This window comes from Bos grunniens, chromosome 11 (assembly GCF_055505025.1).
Source record: "Bos grunniens cultivar Pamir isolate PY7600 chromosome 11, Bosgru_T2T1.0, whole genome shotgun sequence".
Taxonomy (NCBI): domain Eukaryota; kingdom Metazoa; phylum Chordata; class Mammalia; order Artiodactyla; family Bovidae; genus Bos; species Bos grunniens.
Window position 1 is genome coordinate 1271293 of NC_141175.1, and position 22133 is coordinate 1293425.

The window sequence follows — 22133 nt, forward strand, 5'->3', positions numbered from 1 at the left end:
ACTTGCAGAAGCAATGCAGGTTCCTTCTGGCCCGTGCCCACACCTTGCGTGCGGGTTGGGTTGTCTCCACCAGGGGCTCTCCGGCCCGCGAGGTCGGCTCAGCCCTTGGGGAGGCCCATCCCGCTCAGCTGGCCCGTCTCTCTGCAGATCATCATGGTGCGGCTGCAGAGGGTCACCTTTCTGGCTCTGCACAACTACCTGGGCCTGACCACGGAGCTCTTCAATCCCGTGAGTGTGCCGGCACCCACCACGGGTCCGCGGGACAGCCGCTTCTGCCTCAAGGGGCGGGCCAGCACGCAGGCCGGGGTGAGGTCTCCTGGGGCCCAATGCTGAGCCTGTCCCGCCCGTTGGGTCTTGGGGGCTTCCTGGGGATGCACTGCCTGTCTGTGGGCCCCATGCCCACACGGTTGCCCTCCAGGAGGGCCTGTGGTTTGGCCGAACTCCGCTTCTCTGCTCCCCCTGCTCTGTGCACGTGGCTGCCCTTCCAGCTCCTCACCCGACCTGCACCTAGACGACCCCCACCAGCGGAGTTGTGCCCCCTGCCTGCCCCTTGCCCTGGGCCCCTCCTGAGGGCCCCTGGGGCAGCGTGCCCTGCCCTCGACCCTGCCTCAGTTGAGGCCAATGGATTGAGCTGATGGCTTTGGGGTGGGAGAAGCTGCTTCGCCCCCTCAGTTCTGGTGAGCGATAAGCATGACGTGGGGGCCAGGGGGTCCCAGAGCCTCGTGAGCCACACTCCGACGGGCCCGTGGGCCTGCAGGCTGAGCGGGTGTTCACTTGGCCTCCACACCGCACTTGGGAACGCTCCCGGTTCTCACATCTCCCTTTGCTGATACATCAGGGCGTATCCTATGTTTCCCGCGTTATGTCTCATCTTAATGAAGCGTATTAAGGTTCTGACAGTTTTGACACTGTTTAAACATGATGGAGTTGTCAGGACAACAGCAAGCTGGGCCTTTCTTGCCTTAAACCCTCCTCTTTCTGCGTCGCCGGTGCCCTGGTTGGTTACTGCCTCCCTTCCAGTTGCCGAAGCCTGGTGTCTCCCCGCTCACAGGAGGCTGCCCCGGGAGCGCTCCTGAGGCAGCCCTGCCTTTCCCCATCTCAGGAGAGCCAGGCCATCCCGCTCGTGTCTGTGGCCAGCGTGGCTGCCGGGAAGGCCAAGAAGCTGACGAGCTGCAATCTGGAGGAGAGGCCACCTCGGCCCCAGGAGCCCTGCGGCCCAGGTCCTGCCCGCCCCGGGGCCAGCCTCCTGCCCTCGGGTCACCACCTGTCCCCCCCAACACACATCCTGCCCCCCCACTCCTCCTAGGAGGAAACCAGCGGGCCCCCAGCTGTGCCCTCTGAGCGCTCAGGGAGCGTGGGTTTGAGGAAGGAAACTGTTGGCTGGCCTTGTCTCCTGGGAGGCCCCTCTGGGATGATGGTGCCGTACAGGCACACTGACTGCTCTGGGCCCTACCTGTTTATGAATGACGAGCGGGGGCTGGGGGGGCAGACTGGCCAGGCTCTTCGGGGGTGCTCAGAGCTGGGCGGCAGACCTGGGAGGGCAGCCAGGGCTGGCGCTCACTTGCCACTTGCCTGAGCAGGTGGGCACGGGTGATGGGCCAGACAGGTGCGGGGGCAGGTGGCAGGGTCCACCGGGGGCTGTCCCCAGGCCTCCAGGCGTGTGGTCTGTGCACTCTGGGAACAGAGACCTTGCCTCATGCTGGCTCCTCCCAGCAGATCGTGGGGGCAGCCACGCCACAGTCTGTGGCCCTCTGCCCAAGAGGAGCCACTCCGTCCTGCTACCTTCTGTCCACGAAGAGGTGGCGGCCGAGCTCAGCCAGGCCCAGGCTGGCATCCAGGCCTCTTCGGCTCCCGCAGGTAAAGGACCCTCTGACCCACCCAGATGGCCAGCGTGCTCTGGGTCCAGGGGCCCCTGCACCTGCGTCCTGGCCTCCGTGGGAAGCCTCAGTGGCCCTGCATCCCTCCCTCAGCCTCGTGTCCAGGGTGTTTCCCCGGCTGGGCCCTGCACAGCCCTGCTGTAATCGCTGACTGCTGCCCTCCCTTTGCCCCTGATCTGGGCTGTGCTAGCAGGCTGCTGCCTCCACTGTCTCCTTGGTGCCCCAGCCATCGCTCAGCTTCCCTCCCCACGAGGTGCCCGCACCAGCCCTCTCTGCTGTCTGCTTTGTCTTCTTGTCGGGTCTCGGTTGCAGAGAGGGTTCATTGCGACCTCTGGTGAGCAGTGAGCTCTCTCCCCTCTCCCAGGCACCTCCCTGCTGGGGACCTCGCTGTGACCTCAGCTGGCCGATGAGGCCTGCAGCGCGTGATTGCCCTCCGTGTGTCCCGGCCGTGGGACGCTGATGGTGCCCCCGAGGATGGCTCTGTCCTGTCTTCCCTTGTGTGTCCTGGGTTGCTGGCAGCTTTACTCGCCTCCTGGTGTGTTGGAGAGCTGTTTGGGTTCCTCTTTAAGAACTGTCTGTTTATACTCTTTGCCCATTTTCTGCGGGTTTCCTGAATTTGTTTTGTTGGTTTGCATAAATTTTTCGTATGCTCCAGATAGAGATCTCCCATCAGTTTTAACGTCCACATGCCTTCTCCCGGCCTCTGTTTTTGGGACAGAGACCCTCGGTGTCCGTATCTGGAAACCAGCTGTTGCCCTGTGGCTGTGTTCTGGGCCTCACTTGCTTCCCCTTCTTATTGGATATAAACACACTCTTCTGGATTCTTGTCTGGTGGCTTTTCAGTTTCACTTCCCATGTGGAAGTCTTTCTTTCCTCATGGTTCCCTCTTACGTTATATTCAGGGTAGGAAATTTAGCTTTTTTTACCCAGCCCCATTCACAAAACAATCTTTCACTTTTCTGATGCGTTTTCCTAGGGCTATCTTCATTCGGTATCACCCTTCCTTTCTGTATCTACATAGAATTTTTTTTGGTCAACTGTCTTGAGGTAAAATTAACTTATCATAAAATTCACCCTTTTAATTATTTATTTTGGCCACGCCACATGGCTTGCAGGATCTTAGTTCCGAACCAGGGGGTCTGAACCTGTACCCTCTGCAGTGGAAGCGTGGAGTCCTAACCACTGGAATCCCTTTTAAAGTATACAATTTTAGTGGTTTTCAGTATTTTCACAAAGTTGAACATCAGCCTCCACTACCTAATTCCAACACATTTTCGTCACCTGGTAGAGAAACCCCCACCCGTCAGCCATCACTTCCCGGCTCCTGGCTGCTCGCTACCCACCTGCTTTTGTCTGGGGATATGCTTGTCCTGGATGCTTCATTACTTGGAGCTACTGTTGAGGAATCTCTACGTTCTGTTTGTGTATTTATCTGTTTCTTCACAATTAGCAAATTATTCTTTATTTTCATAAACTGTTTATGGTTGTGTAAAGTGCATACAGAATGTGCAAGCCCTCGGGGACTCTGGATGAATTTGCTTAAACTGAGCTCCCCTGTGAGGCCAGCAGCCAGAAGGGACCCCGGTTGGGGACCCTGCAGTTCCTTTCAGCAAAGTGCAGTTGTCATCCTGTGCCCTCGCATTCCCCTGACCTCTGAACCCTGAGACTGGCTTTGAGTCTGGCTTCTGCTCAGCCTGGTGTTTGTGGCCTCAAAGTGCCATGTGGCAACACACCATTCTCAGTGTGAAGCGTTGTCTCACTGTGAACACACACGGTACCCGTGTGTCCATGGGACATGTGTTATCTGTTTGTTTGGAACTGCCAAGTGACGAGGGCAGGTGTGCTGTGTTTAGCTTGGGAGGCGCTGCTGGGGGTTCCTAGTGCTCGCCTGTGACACAAGACAAAGACACCTCACCAGTGTCACAACACTGTCTGGTTGCTCCAGTCTGCACGGTCCAGGACGTGGCCACCTGCCACATGTGGTTGTTTGTATTTAAATTCCAGCAGTTTGGTTCTCAGCCCCACTCAGGTGCTCATTGGCCTCGTTTGCCGGAGAGTCAGCACACAGGCCACGCCGCTGGGGACCGTGCAGCTCAGAGGCCCCCGCGCTCCCAGGAAGCCTTCCTCTCTCACTTGGCGCCTGTGCGCGGCAGCCAGGCCTTGCTGTGGCTGCCGCCCCATCTTCCTGACGACCTGTGAATCTGAGGGTCTTCCATCTCCTTGGGGATAGGGTTTTTATTGCCTTTTGGCCTTTTTCACTTAGTTTACCTTTCATTTTCCTACTGATTTATAAGAGTTCTTTAGCTATTCTCTGTATGAGCTCTTTGTTGCATGTATGTATTAAAAATATTTTCTGCTCACTTTTCACTCTCTTAATAGTATTTTTTGATGAATAGAAATCTTTTAAGAATCCCATTGATCAAATTTTTTCTTTTGTGGTTAATATATTTTGTGTCCTGTCTAGGAAATCTGCCTGTAAGATTTGACATTTTATCTTTCATGTGAAAGTGAAAGTCGCTCGTGTCCGACTCTTTGCGACCCCATGGGATTCTCCAGGCCAGAATACTGGAGTGGGTAGCCTTTCCCTTCTCCTGGGGAATCTTCCCAACCCTGGGATCAAACCCAGGTCTCCCACATTGCAGGTGGATTCTTTACCAGCTGAGCCACAAGGAAAGCCTTTTGAATACTGGAGTGGGTAGCCTATCCCTTCTCCAGCCAGTCTTCCCAACCCAGGAATCAAACCGGGGTCTCCTGCATTGCAGGCAGATTCTTTACCAACTGAGCTATGAGGGAAGCCTTTATCTTTCATACTCACCTAGAATTGAATCCTTTGTCTGAAGTGGGTAGGGTTGGGATATATTTCTTCTATGTGTTATCCATTTGCTCCACCATATAAAAAACATGCTTAGTGATTTTTTTTTCAGATAAAATAAATAACAGATAACTAAAAATAATAGCAATCCATATATAACAAAACCTGAGTGTGAAGTATCCAGTTCCATGAATATATCTAGTTAACATCCACATAGGGACAGACTTACCTTTCCTGTGGTCTGTACAGATAATGCTCTCTTAGAGGACATGATTCTGGCAAAAATCTGAGATACACTCAGTCATCCCTTGGCTTCCATAGGGGATTGGTTAAAGAACCTGCAGTGGGTGCCAGGCCCAAGTCCCTCGTTTGAAGGGTGCAGTGCAGTCAGATGGCCTCAGGTAGGCCCTCAGGCTCCACATCCACAGACTTAACCAACTGCAGATCCAATTCCATAAACTGGCAAGCTATACTCAACATTTTAAAGTTTTATAGATTGTATGAGCAGAACAGCAGGTCAATGTAGAAATGTATGACTTTTCATATATGCATGTGTTTATCACGGGGAGCGTGGTTGGGTTTTATTTTTCAAATACTGGTATCATAATGCTTTGACTTATTAATAATAAATAATAGTACAGCATATTGGTATGTATATAATGTTATTATAATAAAATACTATGAGTGCACAGTTTCTTAGGATGGACAAAAGTAGTTATTAACTGCTGTGTTTGTTTTAAACATTTCAGAACCTTATTAATATAAGAAAATCTCTGTACAGATTTAAATATTTTCCTATGAAACATAATATTTAAAAAATTAGTGGATATTGGTCTTTGTAGGGGGCTTCCCTGGTGGCTCAGATGGTAAAGAATCTGCCTGCAATGCAGGAGACTCGGGTTCAATCCCTGACTCAGGAAGATTCCCTGGAGAAGGGAATAGCTGGTTCCTGTTAATAATCCATTTTTTACTTTTTCATACAAGTACAAACTGCATTCATTTGCCCCGTGAAGGGTGGTACTGAGGCAAAGTTGCTCTCAAACTGTAGGCAGACCCGCAGCTGCTCCTTCCCGCCTCCCGGGTCCCCCGCCCAGTGGGAGCGGACCGCCGTGCTCCTCCCGCTCTGCCTGGGGCTGGGCCTGGCCGTCCTTCGCATGCCGTGCGGTTGTGACCGCAGCTTTCTGCGAGGGCCTGAGGCTGCTCTTTCTCTAGCGTCACCTACGGGTCTGTGCACTCAGCCAGCCCTGCCCTGGGTGGGTGCCCAGGACCCGGTGTGTACAGGGCACCAGCGTGGCATCCTGAGTCTCCCCTCCATTTGCAGGGGCCACAGCAGGTGCCGCCTCAGATCTGAGGGTGGTGTGTGACCGAGCCCGGGTCCTGCCGCACACAGAGGAGCACCCCGGGGGCGCTGTGGCCAGCAAGGTAGGCAGCTCCCCGCCCTGCCCCCTGCGCTGGAGCTCCCTGCTGGCCCGTTTTGGGTCAGGTCCCAGGCTGGCCGGCCACCCGCACCCTTCTGATCACGCTGCCTGTGTTCTTCTCCAGCCCAAGAAGAGTGTGGTTGTTGCAGAGACCCCATCGGCTGTCCTCCCCAACTCGGACGGTACCTTGGACGAGTCTGTCACCAGCAAGAAGACAGACTCCATCCTCAGAGCCGCCACACAGGACCTGCTCACCCTGATGAAGCTGGATGTGCGTGACCCCGCTGCCTCCTCTGGTTGGGGTTGGTGGGGGGGCGTCTGCCTGTCCTAGAGACCCTGTCCTCAGAAGTCCCGCTTCTTCAGTCAGCTGTTCCAGCGTAGGAGTGGCCATGGCTACCCCTTCCCCCTGGCAGGGCTCAGGACGGCGTCCTGATGGTCCTGATGCTGGTGTTCCACAGACCCCCTCCCAGGGCAGTCTGGGGTCCTTGCCCTCCGGGTGCTCACAGGGAACAGGGCACCACTCACGATGCTAACAAAGGGTTAAAAACGTGCGTTCATCACTTACATGTTTTTTATTTATCTTTTTCCTTCACATAAAGAGCTGTGCATGCCTTCTAAACAGAAAAGCATGAAACCACCTTGTCCCAGACTAGACTGTTAGTGCTCCCCGGGGGACGGCTGCCCAGCGCCAACATGTGTGCTGGGTAAGAGGGACGCGTCCTGTGTGTCTTCCGAGTCTGCGCCCACGCTGCTGCCTGGGCCAGAGACTCCGTCCACGCCAGTGCTGAGCTCAGTCACACGTGGTCTGTGTCCTGTCCAAGCTAGTGGATGAGGGCTCTGTGCCAGCAGTCAGAATTCGGGGGCTTTTCCATTTTAGATAAAAGTGGGGATGTGGGCTTGGCTTTTAGCGTTAATTCGATCTCCTTGGTTGCTAGTGGGACTGGGTCTCTCACATCTTACTGTCTTTGCCTCTGGTGGGGGAGGCATGTGGAGCCTTCTGCCCATTTCTCTGTCATTTACTTTTAGGCTTCTGGGGTTTCTTTCCAGTTTCTGAACTAGAGTCCTGTGCTGCGTAGGTCTCGCACATGGTCGTCTCCTCTGGGATTTGCCTTTTTTTGCCTTCTGAATGGTCTTTTTGGTGGATGGAAGTTTGTAACCATAATGCAGTCAGCATCACTTTTTTCTCTTACGGTTAGTGCTTTTTGTGCCTAAGAAACATTTCCTTACTTGGGGTTCATAAATATTTTTATATATTGTTGTCAAAAAGCTTTACTGCTGCACCTTTCTTAGGTTTTAAAGCAGATGGGATTAATTTTTGTGCGGGATGCAGGGGAGGACTGGATTGATGTATTTTTGCTCACGACTACCTGGCTGGCTCAGAATCATGCTCTGTCTCCAGTGTCTCTGTTGGGATCTGGCCTGACTCCTCTGCGGTTTGTCTCTTACTTCTGGTGCCGCACAGGGCAGCGCAGCTCTGCAGCCGGACTGCCCTCCTTGAGCCTCAGAAAACAGGGATGGACGGGGCCTCCCACAGCCCTCAGCTCACGGGGCCTCCTTTCCTGGCCTCCCTGGGCGGGAACCGGGGGATTCCACCAAGGTTTTGCCGCCTGCACCCGCGCACAGCACAGCCCCCTGAGTGGGGCAGCTTTCGGGCCAGCGTTGGGCACACGGGCGCCTCCGCTGGCTGGTTCAGATGCTGACGCGTGCCAGTTCTTGGGCGCGGGGAGCTACCTTGCGTGCAGAGGGAGGCTGCGGCTGGTGCGCGACTCCTTCCTCCTGTGGGACTCAGCCTCCTGAGGGACAGCTCACGGCTCCTGGGCTGGGTCCCTGGTGGCAAGTCAGCGGCAGCACTCTGCCTCTGGCCCGAGCGTCTGCGGAGGAGAGCATGCTCGTCTTCTCCCTGTTGCTGCCAAGACAGGCTCTCTGGGATCAGGCGGTGTCGCTTTGACAGCACTGAGCACGGGTTTCTTGTTACTCATTGTGCCCGAGACTCTGTGGGCCTCTTCAGTCTGTCTCTCAGTCATTGTTGACCAATTGTCAGCATTCTCTCTCCAAGAATTGCCTCTGTCCATTTCCTCTCTTCTCCCTCAGAGACTCGAATGAATGTATGTTCTCATTTATCCATTATGAATCTTACCCTTTCTTCTGCCACTGCTGCTGCTAAGTCGCTTCAGTCGTGTCCGACTCTGTGCGATCCCACAGACAGCAGCCCACCAGGCTCCCCCGTCCCTGGGATTCTCCAGACAAGAATATTGGAGTGGGTTCCATTTCCTTCTCCAATGCGTGAAAGTGAAAAGTGAAAGTGAAGTCGCTCAGTCATGTCTGACTCCTAGCGACCCCATAGACTGCAGCCCACCAGGCTCCTCTGTCCATGGGATTTTCCAGGCTAGAGTACTGGAGTGGGGTGCCATTGCCTTTTCCGCTTTCTTCTGCATTTTCCTTATAAAAGTCTTTGAAAGAAATAGAAATGTTGATGTTTTTATTTAAGTTCACTAATTCTTCTGACGGAAGCAGGTCTGCTGGTAAAGCTGGGATTGAATTCTTGCGTCTGGCTCTCCATTGCCATGCTGGCAGCCGTTTCTTGGCTCTGCTGCCTCGAGCCCAGCTGCCATGTGCTTCAGCCGCGTGCGTGCGTGCTGCTGTGGAGGCCCTCCCTTGGAGTCGCTCTGCCTCCTGTGTCCCCTCTGGCCCTGGCTTGTGGGGTCTCACCTCTGACTGGACCTGGGTTTCCTTGGCAACTGTGCTATACATGGTGTTTATTTGTAGAAATTATATGAGACCAAAGGTGACATTGTTTCCTTCAGAAAGGCATTCTCTTTACTTTTGCCAGAAGTCTTGGCCAACCAGATGCCCCAAAGCTGGACTTCAGAATTCCTCAGTTATGCTTAAAATTTTATTTATCTAATCCATCAATAACATTTTCAGATTATTTTAGTTGATATTTTCTCAGTCTCATTTTAATAATTTTAAACAAACTTATTTGTATTATTTTATTTTTCATATTCAATAATTGGTACATCCAGAATTTATTTTTTATGTTCTTATTCATTATATAAAGCTTTAGACATGTAAAAAGATAGTGGAAATAACCTTATGCACCCCCAGGTATCTGTCACCCAACCGGTAATCCTCTGCTCACAGCTGGTCTTTTTACTACTTTGCTCCTAACCCCTCCTCCAGTTGTCTTCTGCCTGGAAAATTTCAGACACTGTATCGTTCCACATCATCCCTCTCTAAAGGTTAAGGACCCTGTTTCAAAACAGAGCCATAATATCATTCTCACAATTCAAGTGTTGAAAAGGCCTCAAAACATAATCCACTCAACCAGTTTTCATGTTTCCTCAACTATCATCATGAAATGTTTTTTTTCCACTATCAAAATTTTTTTAAAGCAGATTTTATTTTTTAGAGAAGAGCAGTTGTAGGTTTACAACAAAATGAAGCAGGTGCAGAGGTTTCCCATGTCCCTGCTGCCCCCCGGAGAGCACGCACCCCCTCCTCTGGAGTCACACTCGTCACAGTTGGGGCACCTGCCTGGAGACGTCATCCCCCAGAGCCCACAGCTCCCCGTGGGGCTCGCTGCGGCCGTGCCGTCTGTGGGCTTGGACAGGGTGGGCTGACACATGCCCACTGTTGCTGTTTCACGCGGAGCGGTGTTGCTGCCCCAAGGTCTCCCGTGCTTTCCTGCTCACCCCTCCCCAGCCTCCAGCAAGCCCTGACCTTTTACTGGTGCCGTAGTCCCGCCTTTTCCAGAACGCCGTGGAGCTGGAGTCATACGATGCACAGAGCATGCAGAGTAGGCCACCTTTTCAGACAGGCTTCTCTGACTTAGCGGTTTGCGTCCAAGTTTCTTCCATGTCTTTTCATACCTCAGTGGTTCATGTCTTTTTTTGTGCTTAATAATATTCCGCTGTCTGGAGGGGCCAGAGGTTATTTGTCCATTCATCAACTGGAGAACATCTTGCTTCCTTCTAACTTTAGGCAATTACGAATAAAGCTGCGCTATGCGCCTGTGTAGACCTAAGTTTTAAACTCATTTGGGTAAATACTAAGGGGATGTGGTGGCAGGATCATATGGTAAGAGTGTATCAAACGCTTATTTTGTAAGAAACTGCCGCAGCACCTTCCAGACTGGCTGTGCCGTCCCCACGTCCCCGCCAGCAGTGAACGAGCGCCCCATCCGTCCCCGTCCTCGCCGGCTCTCGGTGTCGTCACTGCCGCAGACCTTGGCCGAGTCTGGTAACCGTGTAGCGATATCTCACTGTTGTCGTTCGCATCTCTCTGATGACACGATGGGGAGAATCTTTCCACGTGCTCACTTGCCATTTGTGATTCTTCTTTGGTGAGAGGTCTGTTAAGGTCTTTGGCCCCTTTTTAAAAAAACATAGTGTTTTCTTATTGTTGAGTTTTAAGTATTCTTTATATTTTTAGATAAAAGTCCTTTATCAGCTGTGTCTTTTGCAAGTGTTTTCTCCCAGTCTCTGGTTTGTCTTTTCCTTCTCTTGACAGTGTCTTTCACCAAGCAGAAGCTTTTAATTTTAATAAAGTCCATCTTATGAATTCTTTCTTTCATGGATCGTGGCTTTGGTGTCACATATCTGTTGCCCATCACACAATCCCAGGTCATTTAGATTTTCTCCTTTGGTCATCTTTCTAGCATTTTTATAGCTTTACATTTTATATTTAGGTCTGTGATCCATTTTGAGTTAATTTTTTTTAAAGAGTAAAAGGTCTGTGTCTGGATTAATTTTTTGCACATGGATGTCCAGTTGTCCCAGTACCATCTGTTAACAAGGCTTTCTTTTCTCCATTTAACTACTGCCTTTGTTCCTGCATCAAAGACCACTTGACTGCACTTACTGGGGGTCTATTTGCAGTTCTGTGTTTTGTTGCATTGACCTCTTTGTCAGTATTTCTCCAGTGCCCCCCCCGCCCCCCGTCTTGGTAACTGCAGCTCCACAGTAAGTCTTGTAGGTGGACACTGTCAGCCCTCCGACTTTGCTCTCCTTCAATACTGTGTCGGCTGTCTGGGTCTTTTGCCTCTCCGTGTAGACCTTACAATCAGTTTCTCAATATCCACAGTATAACTTTTCCAATGAGTTGGCTCTTTGCATCAAGTGGTCAGCTTCAGCATCAGTCCTTCCAATGAATATTCACAGTTGATTTCCTTTAGGATGGACTGGTTTGATCTCCTTGCTGTCCATGGGCAGGAGGAGAAGAGGGTGACAGAGGATGAGATGGTTGGATGGCATCACGGACTCAATGGACATGAGTTTGAGCAAGCTCTGGGAGATAGTGAAGAACAGGGAAGCCTGGCATGCTGCAGTCCATGGGGTCTCAGAGTCGGACACGACTCAGCAGCTGAACGACAACAACAGAATAACTGGCAGTGGTCGTGACTGAGATGCACTGATCCGTAGGTCCAGTTGGAAGAGCTGACATCATGACAATATTGAGTCTTCTTTTCCATAAACATAAAATAGTTTTCTTCATAGAGATCTTGTACATATTTTGTTAGATTTATACTTAACTATTTCATTTTGAGGCGTGCTAATATAAATGTTATTGTGTTTTTAATCTCAAATCCCACTATCCATTGCTAGTATTTAGGGAAACAATTGACTTTTGTGTGTTAACTTTGCATCCTATAACCTTGCTAAAATTGCTTATTAGTTATAAGAATTTGTTGTTGTTGATTCTTCTTAAAATTTTTTCCTGTAGACAATCACGTTATCCATGAGCAAAAACAGTTTTATGTCTTCCTTACCAGTCCTTATGCCTTTTATTTCCTTTTCTTGTGTTACAAGAAATGTTGTATAATGTTGAAAAGGAAAGATGAGAGAGGACATCCTTGCCTTATACCTGATTTTAGTGGGAAGGCTTTGCTTTTCTCACCAGTGAGTATGATGTTAGCTGTAGTTTTTTTGGTAGATATTCTTTATCAGGTTGAGGAAATTCTCCTCCGTTATAGTTTACTTGTCATGAATGCACATTGCGTGTGTGCTTGCTCAGTCGCTTCAGTCATGTCTGGCCGTGTGCGACCCTGTGGACTGTAACCTGCCAGGCTCCTCTGTCCGGGGGGTTCTCCAGGCAAGAATGCTGGAGTGGGTTGCCGTGCTCTCCTCCAGGGGCTCTTCCTGATGCAGAGGTTGCACCCGAGTGTCTCTCGTCTCCTGCACCGGCGGGGCGTTCTTCACGCCTGCTGCCACCGTTCTGTCAGATGCTTCTCCTGCGTTTATTGGTCGGATCGTGCGACTCTCCTCCTTTAGCCTGTTGGTGTGGACGTTGGACCGGCCTTGTACACCTGGGATAAATCCTGCTTTCTTGTTGTGTATAATCCTTTCGGTATGTCGTTAGATTCAATGTGCTAAATGCTTTGCTGAGGATTTTTTGAATCTGTGTTCACGAGAGATATTGATCTGTGGTTTTCTTTTCTTGGAATGTCTTTGTCTGGTGTTTGTGTGAGGAAAATGCTGGCCTCATAGAGTAAGTTAAGTGGTATCCCTTCTGCTGCTGTTTTCTGACAGAGTTTGCAGAGAACTGGTACACTTTCTCCCTTGAATGTTTGGTAGAAGCTGCCAGTGGTCCTTCTGGGCCTGGTGCTTTCTGGTTTTGAGGGTTATTAATTGTTGACTTAATTCCCTAATAAATATAGGCCTATTCAGGTGGTCTCTCTTCTTGTGTGAATTTTGGCAGATTGTGTCTTCAGAGAATTGGCTGACTTAATCTAGGCGGTCAACTTTGTGGGCATAGAGCCGCTATAGTACTCCTTGACTATCCTTTTAATTTCCATGGCATCTGTAGTGATGGCACCTCTTTTGGTTATGATGTTAATAATTTGTTACCAATCTCTTTTTTTCTTGGTTAGCTGAGACAGAGGTTTGTCCATTTTTTTTGGTCACACCACTTGGCATGTGGGATCTTAATTCCCCAGCCAGGGGTCAAACCCACACTGCCTGTATTGCAAGTGCAGAGGCTTAGTCACTAGAAGTTTGAGGCTTATCAATTTTATTGATCTTTTCAAAGAACTAGCTTTCAGTTCTGCTGATCTTTCTCTATTGATTTCCTGTTTGCAGTTTCATTGATTTCTGCTCTCATTTTTATTATTTCTTTTTTCCTACTTACTTTGGATTTAATTTGCTTTTCTTTCTTTAGTTTCCTGAGGCGGAAGCTTATATTACTGAGTTCAACTACACTCTTACAGATTCTCTGTCTGCTGGGTCTGTCTGTCTCTGAGAGAAGGGTGTTGACGTTCCCAGCTGTGTAGTGGATCCAGCTGCCTTTCCTCACAGTTCTGTCAGTTTTCGTCTCGTGTGCTTTGATGGTCTGTGATTAAGCATTCATGCATTATGCGTTGGATTGTTACACAATGGAGAGAGTGGCAGACTTTGTTTTCTTGGGCTCCAAAATCACTGCAGATGGTGACTGCTGCCATGAAATTATAAGATGCCTGCTCCTTGGAAGAAAACCTGTGACAAACCTAGACAGCATATTAAAAAGCAGAGACATTACTTTGTCAACAGACATCCACGTAGTCAAAGCTATGGTTTTTCCAGTGGTCATGTATGGATGTGAGAGGTGGACCATAAAGAAGACTGAGTGCTGAAGGATTGATGCTTTTGAACTGTGGTGTTAGAGGAGACTTGAGAGTCCCGTGGACTGCAAGGAGATCAAACCAGTCAATCCTAAAGGAAATAAGTCCTGAATATTCATTGGAAGGATTGATGCTGAAGCTGAAGCTCCAATACTTGGGCCACCTGATGTGAAGAGCTGACTCATTAGAAAAGACCCTTATGCTGAGAAAGACTGAAGGCAGGAGGAGAAGGGGACAACAGAGGATGGGATGGTTGGATGGCATCACTGACTCAATGGACATGAGTTTGAGCAAAATCTGGGAGAGAGTGAAGGACAGGGAAGCCTGGCGTGCTGCAGTCCATGGGGTCAGAAAGAGTTGGACATGACTGAGTGACTGAACAACAACAACAACATTGGATTATTATGTCTTCTTGGAGAATTGCCTCCTTTATCATTATATGCGTATCATACCCTTCTTTATCCCCCAGAATATTCCTTTTCTGAAGTCTGAATGTTCCTGTCTGAGGTTCCTTTGGCTCCTCCTGCTTTCCTTTGACCAGTGTTGGTATGATGGGCTTTCCCTGCCCATCTGCTTTTTCTGTTTTGAATCTGTTTACGTGTTTGGCTGTGTCAGGTCTTGGTTGTGGCAAGGCCATCGATCTTTGTTGTGGCTCTTGGCGTCTGTGGTTGCGGCCTGTGGGATCTAGTCCCCTTACCAGGGGATGGAGCCGAGCCCCCTGCACTGGGAGCAGAGTCTTAGCCACTGGTCCACCAGATAACTGTCCCCCATCCATTTCAGTCCAGTTCAGTCGCTCAGTCGTGTCCGACTCTTTGTAGCCCCATCGACTGCAACACGACAGGCCTCCCTGTCCATCACCAACACCTGGAGTTCACTCAAACTCATGTCCATTGAGTTGGTGATGCCATCCAACCATCCCATCCTCTGTCATCCCCTTCTCCTCCTGCCCTCAATCTTTCCCAGCATTAGGGCCTTTTCCAGTGAGTCAGCTCTTTGCATCAGGTGGCCAAAGTATTGGAGTTTCAGCTTCAACATCAGTCCTTCCAATGAACACTCAGGACTGATTTCCATTAGCATGGACTGGTTGGATCTCCTTGCAGTCCAAGGGACTCTCAAGAGTCTTCTCCAACACCACAGTTCAAAGACATCAGTTCTTTGGTGCTCAGCTTTCTTTATAGTCAAACTCTCACATCCATACATGACTACTGGAAAAACTATAGCTTTGACTAGACGGACCTTTGTTGACAAAGTAGTGTCTTTGCTTTTTAATATGCTGTCCAGGTTGGTCATAGCTTTTCTTCCAAGGAGCAAGTGTCTTTTAATTTCATGGCTGCAATCACCATCTGCAGTGATTTTAGAGCCTCAAAAAATAAAGTCTGCTACTGTTTCCCCATCAATTTGCCATGAAGTGATGGGACCAGATGCCATGATCTTAGTTTTCTGAATATTGAGTTCTAAGCCAACTTTTTCACTCTCCTCTTTCACTTTCAACAAGAGGCTCTTTAGTTCTTCTTCACTTTCTGCCATAAGGGTGGTGTCATCTGCATATCTGAGGTTATTGATATTTCTCCCAGCAGTCTTGATTCCAGCTTGTGCTTCCTCCAGCCCAGCATTTCTCATGATGTACTCTGCATATAAATTAAATAAGCAGGGTGACAATACACAGCCTTGACGTACCCCTTTTCCTATTTGGAACCAGTCTGTTGTTCCATGTCCAGTTCTAACTGTTGCTTCCTGACCTGTATACAGATTTCTTAAGAGGCAGGTCAAGTGGTCTGGTATTCCCATCTCTTTAAGAATGTTCCACAATTTGTTGTGACCCACACAAAAGCTTTGGCTTTGTGTCAAAGGCTTTGCCATAGTCAATAAAGCAGAAATAGATGTTTTTCTGGAACTCTCTTGCATTTTCGATGATCCAGCAGATGTTGGCAATTTGACCTCTGGTTCCTCTGCCTTTTCTAAAACCAGCTTGAACATCTGGAAGTTCACGGTTCACATATTGCTGAAGCCTGGCTTGGAAAATTTTGAGCATTACTTTACTAGCGTGTGAGATGAGTGCAATTGTGCGGTAGTTTGAGCATTCTTTGGCCTTGCCTTTCTTTGGGATTGGAATGAAAACTGACCTTTTCCAGTCCTGTGGCTACTGCTGAGTTTTCCAAATTTGCTGGCATATTGAGTGCCCCACTTTGACAGCATCATTTTTTAGGATTTGAAATATTTAGTTTTTCTTAAAGTTTTTTTTTTTTTGGATGTGGACCATTTTTTAAAGTATTGAATTTGTTACAATATTTCTTGTTTTATGTTTTGGTTTTTTGACTGTGAGGCATGTGGGATCTTAGCTAAGAACATGCAATGGAGTTGCATATAAGAACATGTAAGGGCCATGGGGCAACTATTAAAGGTACAACATGCATAATGGGAATGCCAGAAAAGCGACTTTCACTTTCTCTGTGTCCACAGTATTCAACCAACCACAGATCATGTAGTATTATATGTATTTATTGAGAAAAATCCACATTTAAGTGGACCTATGCTTTCAAAGCCATGTTGTTCAAGGGTCAACTGTATAATGAACTAGTAAACATCAGTGTTTTCCTGAGTTATGTGAGCCATTCTGGCCAATTACAGTTGTGGGAACTCCTGATGTGTTGCCAGGTTGGACAGAAGCGTGGGCAGCCTGAGGACCCTCTTCTTGCAGTTGGTGTCTGAAGAAGGGGCAGTCTTGCGGGACTGAGCCCTTGACCTGTGGGTCTGGTGACAAAGCCAGGTAGTTAGTGTCAGAACTGAGTCTGGGACACGTCGCGCCTGAGGAGTTGGAGGAGGATGTGGTGTCAGAGGTATTCAGTGTGCAGCCAGAAAGAGAGTTTCCCTTTTAAACACTGTCTGCTTTGTGGGTAGTGTGAGTGCCTATAATAACAAAATAGTCCCGCTCTCCCTCCCATCCCTGTACGTATCACTGATGGCCTTCATTTCACGCTCATATAAGCCACATAATCTAAAGCATTGTTGCTAGTGTTATTTTAAACAAACTTCCCTGTGAGATTAAGAACAATTCAAGTTTTTATTTTATCTTCACTTTTCCTCTCCCAGCGTTCTCCCTTCTGTATTATGTAGATCTAAGGCTCTGACCTACAGCATTAGCTTCTCTCTAAGGAGCTTCTTCCAACATATCTAGGTCTACAGGTGGCATGTTCCCTCAGTCTCTGTTCCTCTGAGAGCACCTGTTTTTCCTTCACTTCTGAAGAATAGCTTCACAGGGCATAGACTTCTACGTTGATGGGTTTTTCTCTCAAACACTCTGCTGCTCTCCCCCTGCCTGCATGGTTTCCGAGAAGTCTGAAGTAAGTCTTATCTTTGTTCCTCTGCAAATCAAGTGCTACCTCTGGCTTCCTCCAGGGCTGTCTTCATCTTTGGTTTTCTGTAGTTTGCGTATGGGATGCCCAGTGTCGTTTTTTGACATTTATCCTGGTCGGTGTCCTCTGAGCTTCCTGGATCTGTGCCCTGGCCTGACACTAACCTCATTCATTATTGCTTCAGGCATTGCTTCTGTCCCTTTCTTTTCCTTCTGGATTCCCATTATGCACGTTGTACCTTTATAGTTGCTCCCTGGCCTCGCACTTCTGCTCTCGTTTTTATCAGTCGTTTTCCTGTTTCCTTTTCTGTTTGGAGCTTTCTGTTGATGTATCTTCGAGCTCAGCTTCTTCCCTCAGCTGTGTCAAGGCTGCTGATAAGCTCATCAGAAGCGCTCTTTGTTTCTATTAAGTGGTTTTGGCCTCCAGCATTTCCTTTTGTTCTTCTTTAGAGTTTTCATCTCTCTGTTTACAGTGCCCATCTGTTTTTACATGCTGTCTCCTTTCCCTTGAGAGCCTTAGCATATTCAGTTCAGTTCAGTTCAGTCGCTCAGTCGTGTCCAACTCTTTGCAACCCCATGAATTGCAGCACGCCAGGCCTCCCTGTCCATCACCAGCTCCCAGAGTTCACTCAGACTCACGTCCATCGAGTCAGTGATGCCATCCAGCCATCTCATCCTCTGTCGTCCCCTTCTCCTCTTGCCCCCAATCCCTCCCAGCATCAGGGTCTTTTCCATGGCGTCAACTCTTTGCTTGAGGTAGCCAAAGTACTGGAGTTTCAGCTTTAGCATCATTCCCTCCAAAGAACACCCAGGGCTGATCTCCTTCAGAATGGACTGGTTGGATCTCCTTGCAGTCCAAGGGACTCTCAAGAGTCTTAGCATATTAACCATAATTATTTTAAATTCCAGTCGGATAATTCCAACATCCTTGCCATGTCTGACCCTGGTGCTTGTTCTGTCTCTTCACATTATTTTTTTTTTTTTTGCCTTTTAGTATGCCATGTAATTTTTTCTTGATGGAAGACATGCTGCACCAGTTCTTTGGTGATGAGGTGGTGAGGCGTGTGGGCCGAGAGGTCTCCGTCTTTAGTGTGTCTGTGCTTCTGGACTGTGACCTTCCCTGGTCTCACCCCTGACCTCTCAAGGAGACAGGACGGTGGGAGAGGCTGGAGCTGGCGTTCTCTGCCCCCACCACTGGCAGTTAGGCTCAGATGGACTCTAGCATGTGGGGCTCTGGTCAACTAGTTTCCCCTGAGGGCAGGCCTTGTTGACCAGTTCACAGAGGTTCCTTTCCTCTCCCCTCCTGGAGGCCCGAGGCGATTTTTCTCTGCTGTTTCTGCGGAACCTGGTAGAGCGCCTGGAGGAGAACCTCACAAGGCTGAGGGCCTGTGACCTGTCCCTGGAGTTTTCATCTCTCAGACTTGTTCCTTGAGCCTCCACACTTGGGGCCCATGGAGGTTTCCCTCTGTGGGGTTCGTTACTGCACCCCACCTCTCCACGGGGGGAGGCGAGCACGTCTCTCGTGGGTCTGAGAGCTGTTGACCTTTCAGGGTTTTCAGCGTCCCTTATTAGGACTAGTGGAGTCTTCCCGGCTCCCTCCTTGCTGGCGCAGAGGCGGCGAGTCTCCGTGTTGTCTGCAGCTTCCTGTTCCCGGCTGCGAGTCAGGGCCACCCGTTCCCGCCTGCGAGTCAGGGTCTGAGTGAGTCCACGCGCTGTGGGTGGCGCTCTATCTCTTCAGTCTCTCTTGAAAGACAAAAAGCAACCAACTTGTATTATGAGACCGTACAAGACGGGCAGAGGAGAGGAGGGTGGGCCCCGCTGTCCTGCAGAGCCGATGAGCTCATGCAGCCCGTCTGCCCCCACGGCGTCCTGCGCAGCGCCCAGCGTCCCGTTTTAGCAACCGCTTCAGTATTCCTCCCGAAAAGACGCAGGCTGCTTAAACACAACGCAGGCTCCTGTCCCCCCAAAGGCAACAACAGTCCTTCAGTCTTTTCCTGTCCAGGTTGCTCCTGAAGGTGCTGAGTGGTGGGGGCTGGTGGGCTCTCCGGCCTCTTCTCTAAAGCCCCTGTCGTCCTTTATCCAGAGACTGCATCGTCCTCATGTCTGGCAGCTGGGCTGGCCCCCGCCCCCCGTGGTGGGGGCACCGGGCGCAGGTCTCGCTCTTGGTCAGGAGGCAGTGGCGTCCATCTTCCTCTGTGGGTGTCGGCTGGCAGCCCCAAAGCCCGGGCTTAGACTCCTGCCACCTTGGCTCTGCAGGGCTGGCACTGGTGATTTGGGTACCGTAGGTGTCCTCTCCCCAGGCAGCGCTAGTGGTAAAGAGCCCGCCTGCGCTTCAGGGGGCACGGGAGGCGCAGGTTCAGTCGCAGGTCGGGAACGCCCCGGAGGACGGCACGGCAGCCCACTCCAGTACTCTTCCTGGAGACTCCATGGGCAGAGGAGCCTGGCGGGCTGTGGTCCACAGGGTTGCAAAGAGCGGACACAGCTGCAGTGGCTTTGCACGCACGCACGCCTCTCCAGAGGCAACTAGTGCGTTTCCTCAATGTTTCTGTTCTACTGTCACCGTGAGCTGTGAGCACAGCTGGCGTTTCCACACCCTTGGTGCTCACTTGGCGGATTTCTCTCCTCACAAGACCCTGGGTGTGCTCCTGAGTATGCTGTGAAGGGCTCCTAGCGCAGCTGGTTGGGACAGGGCGCCCGACCAGGACGCTTGCCCGCCAGGCCTGCGCCTCACAGCCAGCCGGCCGCCCATCTCGTGGCTGCACGCAGTGGTGGCGCGCATGTCTATTTGCAGCTGTCGCACTGATGTCCGTCTGTCCTGCGCCAACAGTACCAGCTTGTCGCCGATGGCACCCTCCACGCCTGTCTCCACGGGTGGTCCTCCGAGGGCTGGCGACACCCTGTGGCCGTGCGTCCGCCTGGGGGCCGTGTGCAGCCTCCACATGAGCGTGTCTCTCTCTGCTCCCTGTCCTGACCCTGTGTTTCTGTTTCTAGGACCCTTCGCTGTTAGATGGCCGGGTGGCGCTTCTCCACGTCCCAGGGGGCACGGTGGTGTTGAGGCAGGGAGACCAGGTGAGGGAAGGCGGAGTCTGTGAGAGTGGCCCACCCGGACCCCAGACCTCCTGGACCCCAGCACTGGCACTGGGCGGAGCTCAGAGCAGGCAGCCTCCGCGTGGCCCTCTGGACCCAGTGGCCACACGGAGTGCGGTCCGCTGGCACTCAGAGCGGACGGGCTCTTGCCCTCAGGCCTGTGCAGCCGTCTGCAGGCCTATTGACGGTCAGTGAGCCCGCCCTCTTCCTGGGGTGGCTTTGTCCAGCCCAGCATGGGCGTGTCCATCTGCACATCCGCGTTGCTGTTGCCAGTCTCACTCAGGAAGTCAGGTGCAGGAGGAGCACTGTGTTTGCTCAGTCCTCAAACCTGATATAGATGAAAAATAATTTTGTTTCTCATAAATGAACGTGGGACTTCCCAGCTGAGGCTAGTAGCAAAGAATCTGCCTGCCAATGCAGCAGATGCAAGAGACCTGGGTTCAGTCCCTGGGTCGGAAAGATCCCCTAGAGCAGGAAGTGGCAACCATTCCAGTATTCTTGCCTGGGAAACCCTATGGACAGAGGAGCTTGGTGGGCTACAGTCCATGGGGCTGCGAAGTGTCAGACATGACTGAGTGAGCACAAATGCATGTAGTTCCTGCTCCCTAGAACCCTGCTTTGCCAGGCGGCAGAGGCTGTCTCTTCGGCCTCCTGTGGTGAGGCCGCCCCCCAGCCCTGTGCCAGCTGGGGGCAGGAGTCCTTCATCTGCCGGGCGAGCAGCAGTGCTGAGGAGGCCTTCCTTGTTGAGCGAGCAGGCTGACCTGGGTCCCCTTTCTGTGCGGTTCCCCAGAGCACGGCCACTGGGGCCAGTGCTGAGGAGGCAGACCACCTAGCAGCCCTGGGGGGCTGGGTGGGGGGCACGGAGAGCCAGCCTGGTGGGGACCCTCCCGGGCCTCTTCCCCTCCCCTCTGTCCTTTCTCTTGTTCTCTGGGGACAAGACAGGGGAAAGGCCTGTCCTTTTCCTGAGGGAGGCGGGCTGCTGGCTGGCCCCCGGCCATCGGGCCCTGTGGGAAAGCCTGTCCTGGGTCTTCCACAGCACCCAGTACCCTCAAGAGGCCATGCTGGAGCAGGGGCCGCCTCCGCCTGCCCCCAGCCCCTAGAGCCCTGCGGGGCCTGGCACAGCTGCTTTGCATTTTTTCCATTTCTGACACACCCCTTTCTGCTCAGACCAGGGAGAGGGGTCCCACGGGGTGGGGTGAGCACATGAGGAAGGGTCCTAACAGGGGTTGCTTCAGACTGGTTTCACAGGCACATCTGCGAACGCTGGGCCCTGAGAATATGTGCTGTGTGCCGGGCGGGGGAGGGGGGGTGTTGTACCGCAGGCTTTAGCCGCTTTCAGGGTCGAGCTCGTGTCTCCGCCTTGCGCAGTGCTGAGCTGCTGGCATGTTTGTGGGGAGCAACTCGATGTGTAGGTGCCTCCGGGGTGGGCGGCTGCCGTGGACCCGAGGCGCAGAGCGGGCTCGTGCCCTATGGCTGGTGATAAGTGACCAACATTCCCAGCGAGTCTGGGCCTGGGGCCGGTTGCCGGAGCCGTGCAGTGAAGGCAGCGTGGCGGCCTGCCCACTGCTGGCCCGGGCTCGGGGGCGCTGCCAGCTCCGCCCGTGCCTGTGTTTCGGCAGGACACGAGCATCCTCTTCGTGGTCTCGGGGCTGCTGCATGTGTACCAGCAGAAGATTGACAGCGAGGAGGACACGTTCCTGTTCACGGCACGGCCCGGTGAGATGGTGGGCCAGCTGGCAGTGCTCACGGGCGAGCCCCTCATCTTCACCGTCAGGGCCAACCGGGACTGCAGCTTCCTGTCCATCTCCAAGGCGCACTTCTACGAGTGAGTGCCCTGCTGGCCACCACTCTGCGCGGCTCCCTCATGGCCGCCTGCGCTTGTCTGCAGTGCGTGTGCGTGCCTCCAGGTGGGCCCGGGGCCTGCTTGTGATTGTATCTGTGCCATGTGCATGCGTGTGCGTGTACTTGTGTGTCTGCATGTGTCCGTGTGAGC

At 51.5% G+C, this 22133-nt stretch overlaps 1 protein-coding gene across 30 annotated transcripts in view; it reads left to right on the forward strand.

Annotated features, from left to right (window-relative positions):
* PNPLA7 (patatin like domain 7, lysophospholipase) overlaps positions 1-22133 on the forward strand; it is a 79029-nt gene that overhangs the window by 27208 nt on the left and 29688 nt on the right. For 14 of the 30 annotated variants that reach the window (XR_015136016.1, XR_015136017.1, XR_015136018.1 and 11 more), the window contains 7 exons: positions 148-228; positions 1103-1220; positions 1717-1857; positions 6011-6111; positions 6232-6378; positions 20045-20122; positions 21760-21965. Coding sequence is in view for 24 of the 30 variants with exons in the window: in XM_086323953.1 (XP_086180079.1) it covers positions 148-228; positions 1103-1220; positions 1717-1857; positions 6011-6111; positions 6232-6378; positions 20045-20122; positions 21760-21965 (872 nt within the window). In the remaining 6 variants the exon portion in view is untranslated. Of the gene's footprint in view, positions 1-147; positions 307-1051; positions 1221-1716; positions 1858-6010; positions 6112-6231; positions 6379-20044; positions 20123-21759; positions 21966-22133 lie in introns of all 30 variants that reach the window. The other 16 variants (XR_015136014.1, XR_015136015.1, XR_015136019.1 and 13 more) reach the window with 6 other exon arrangements.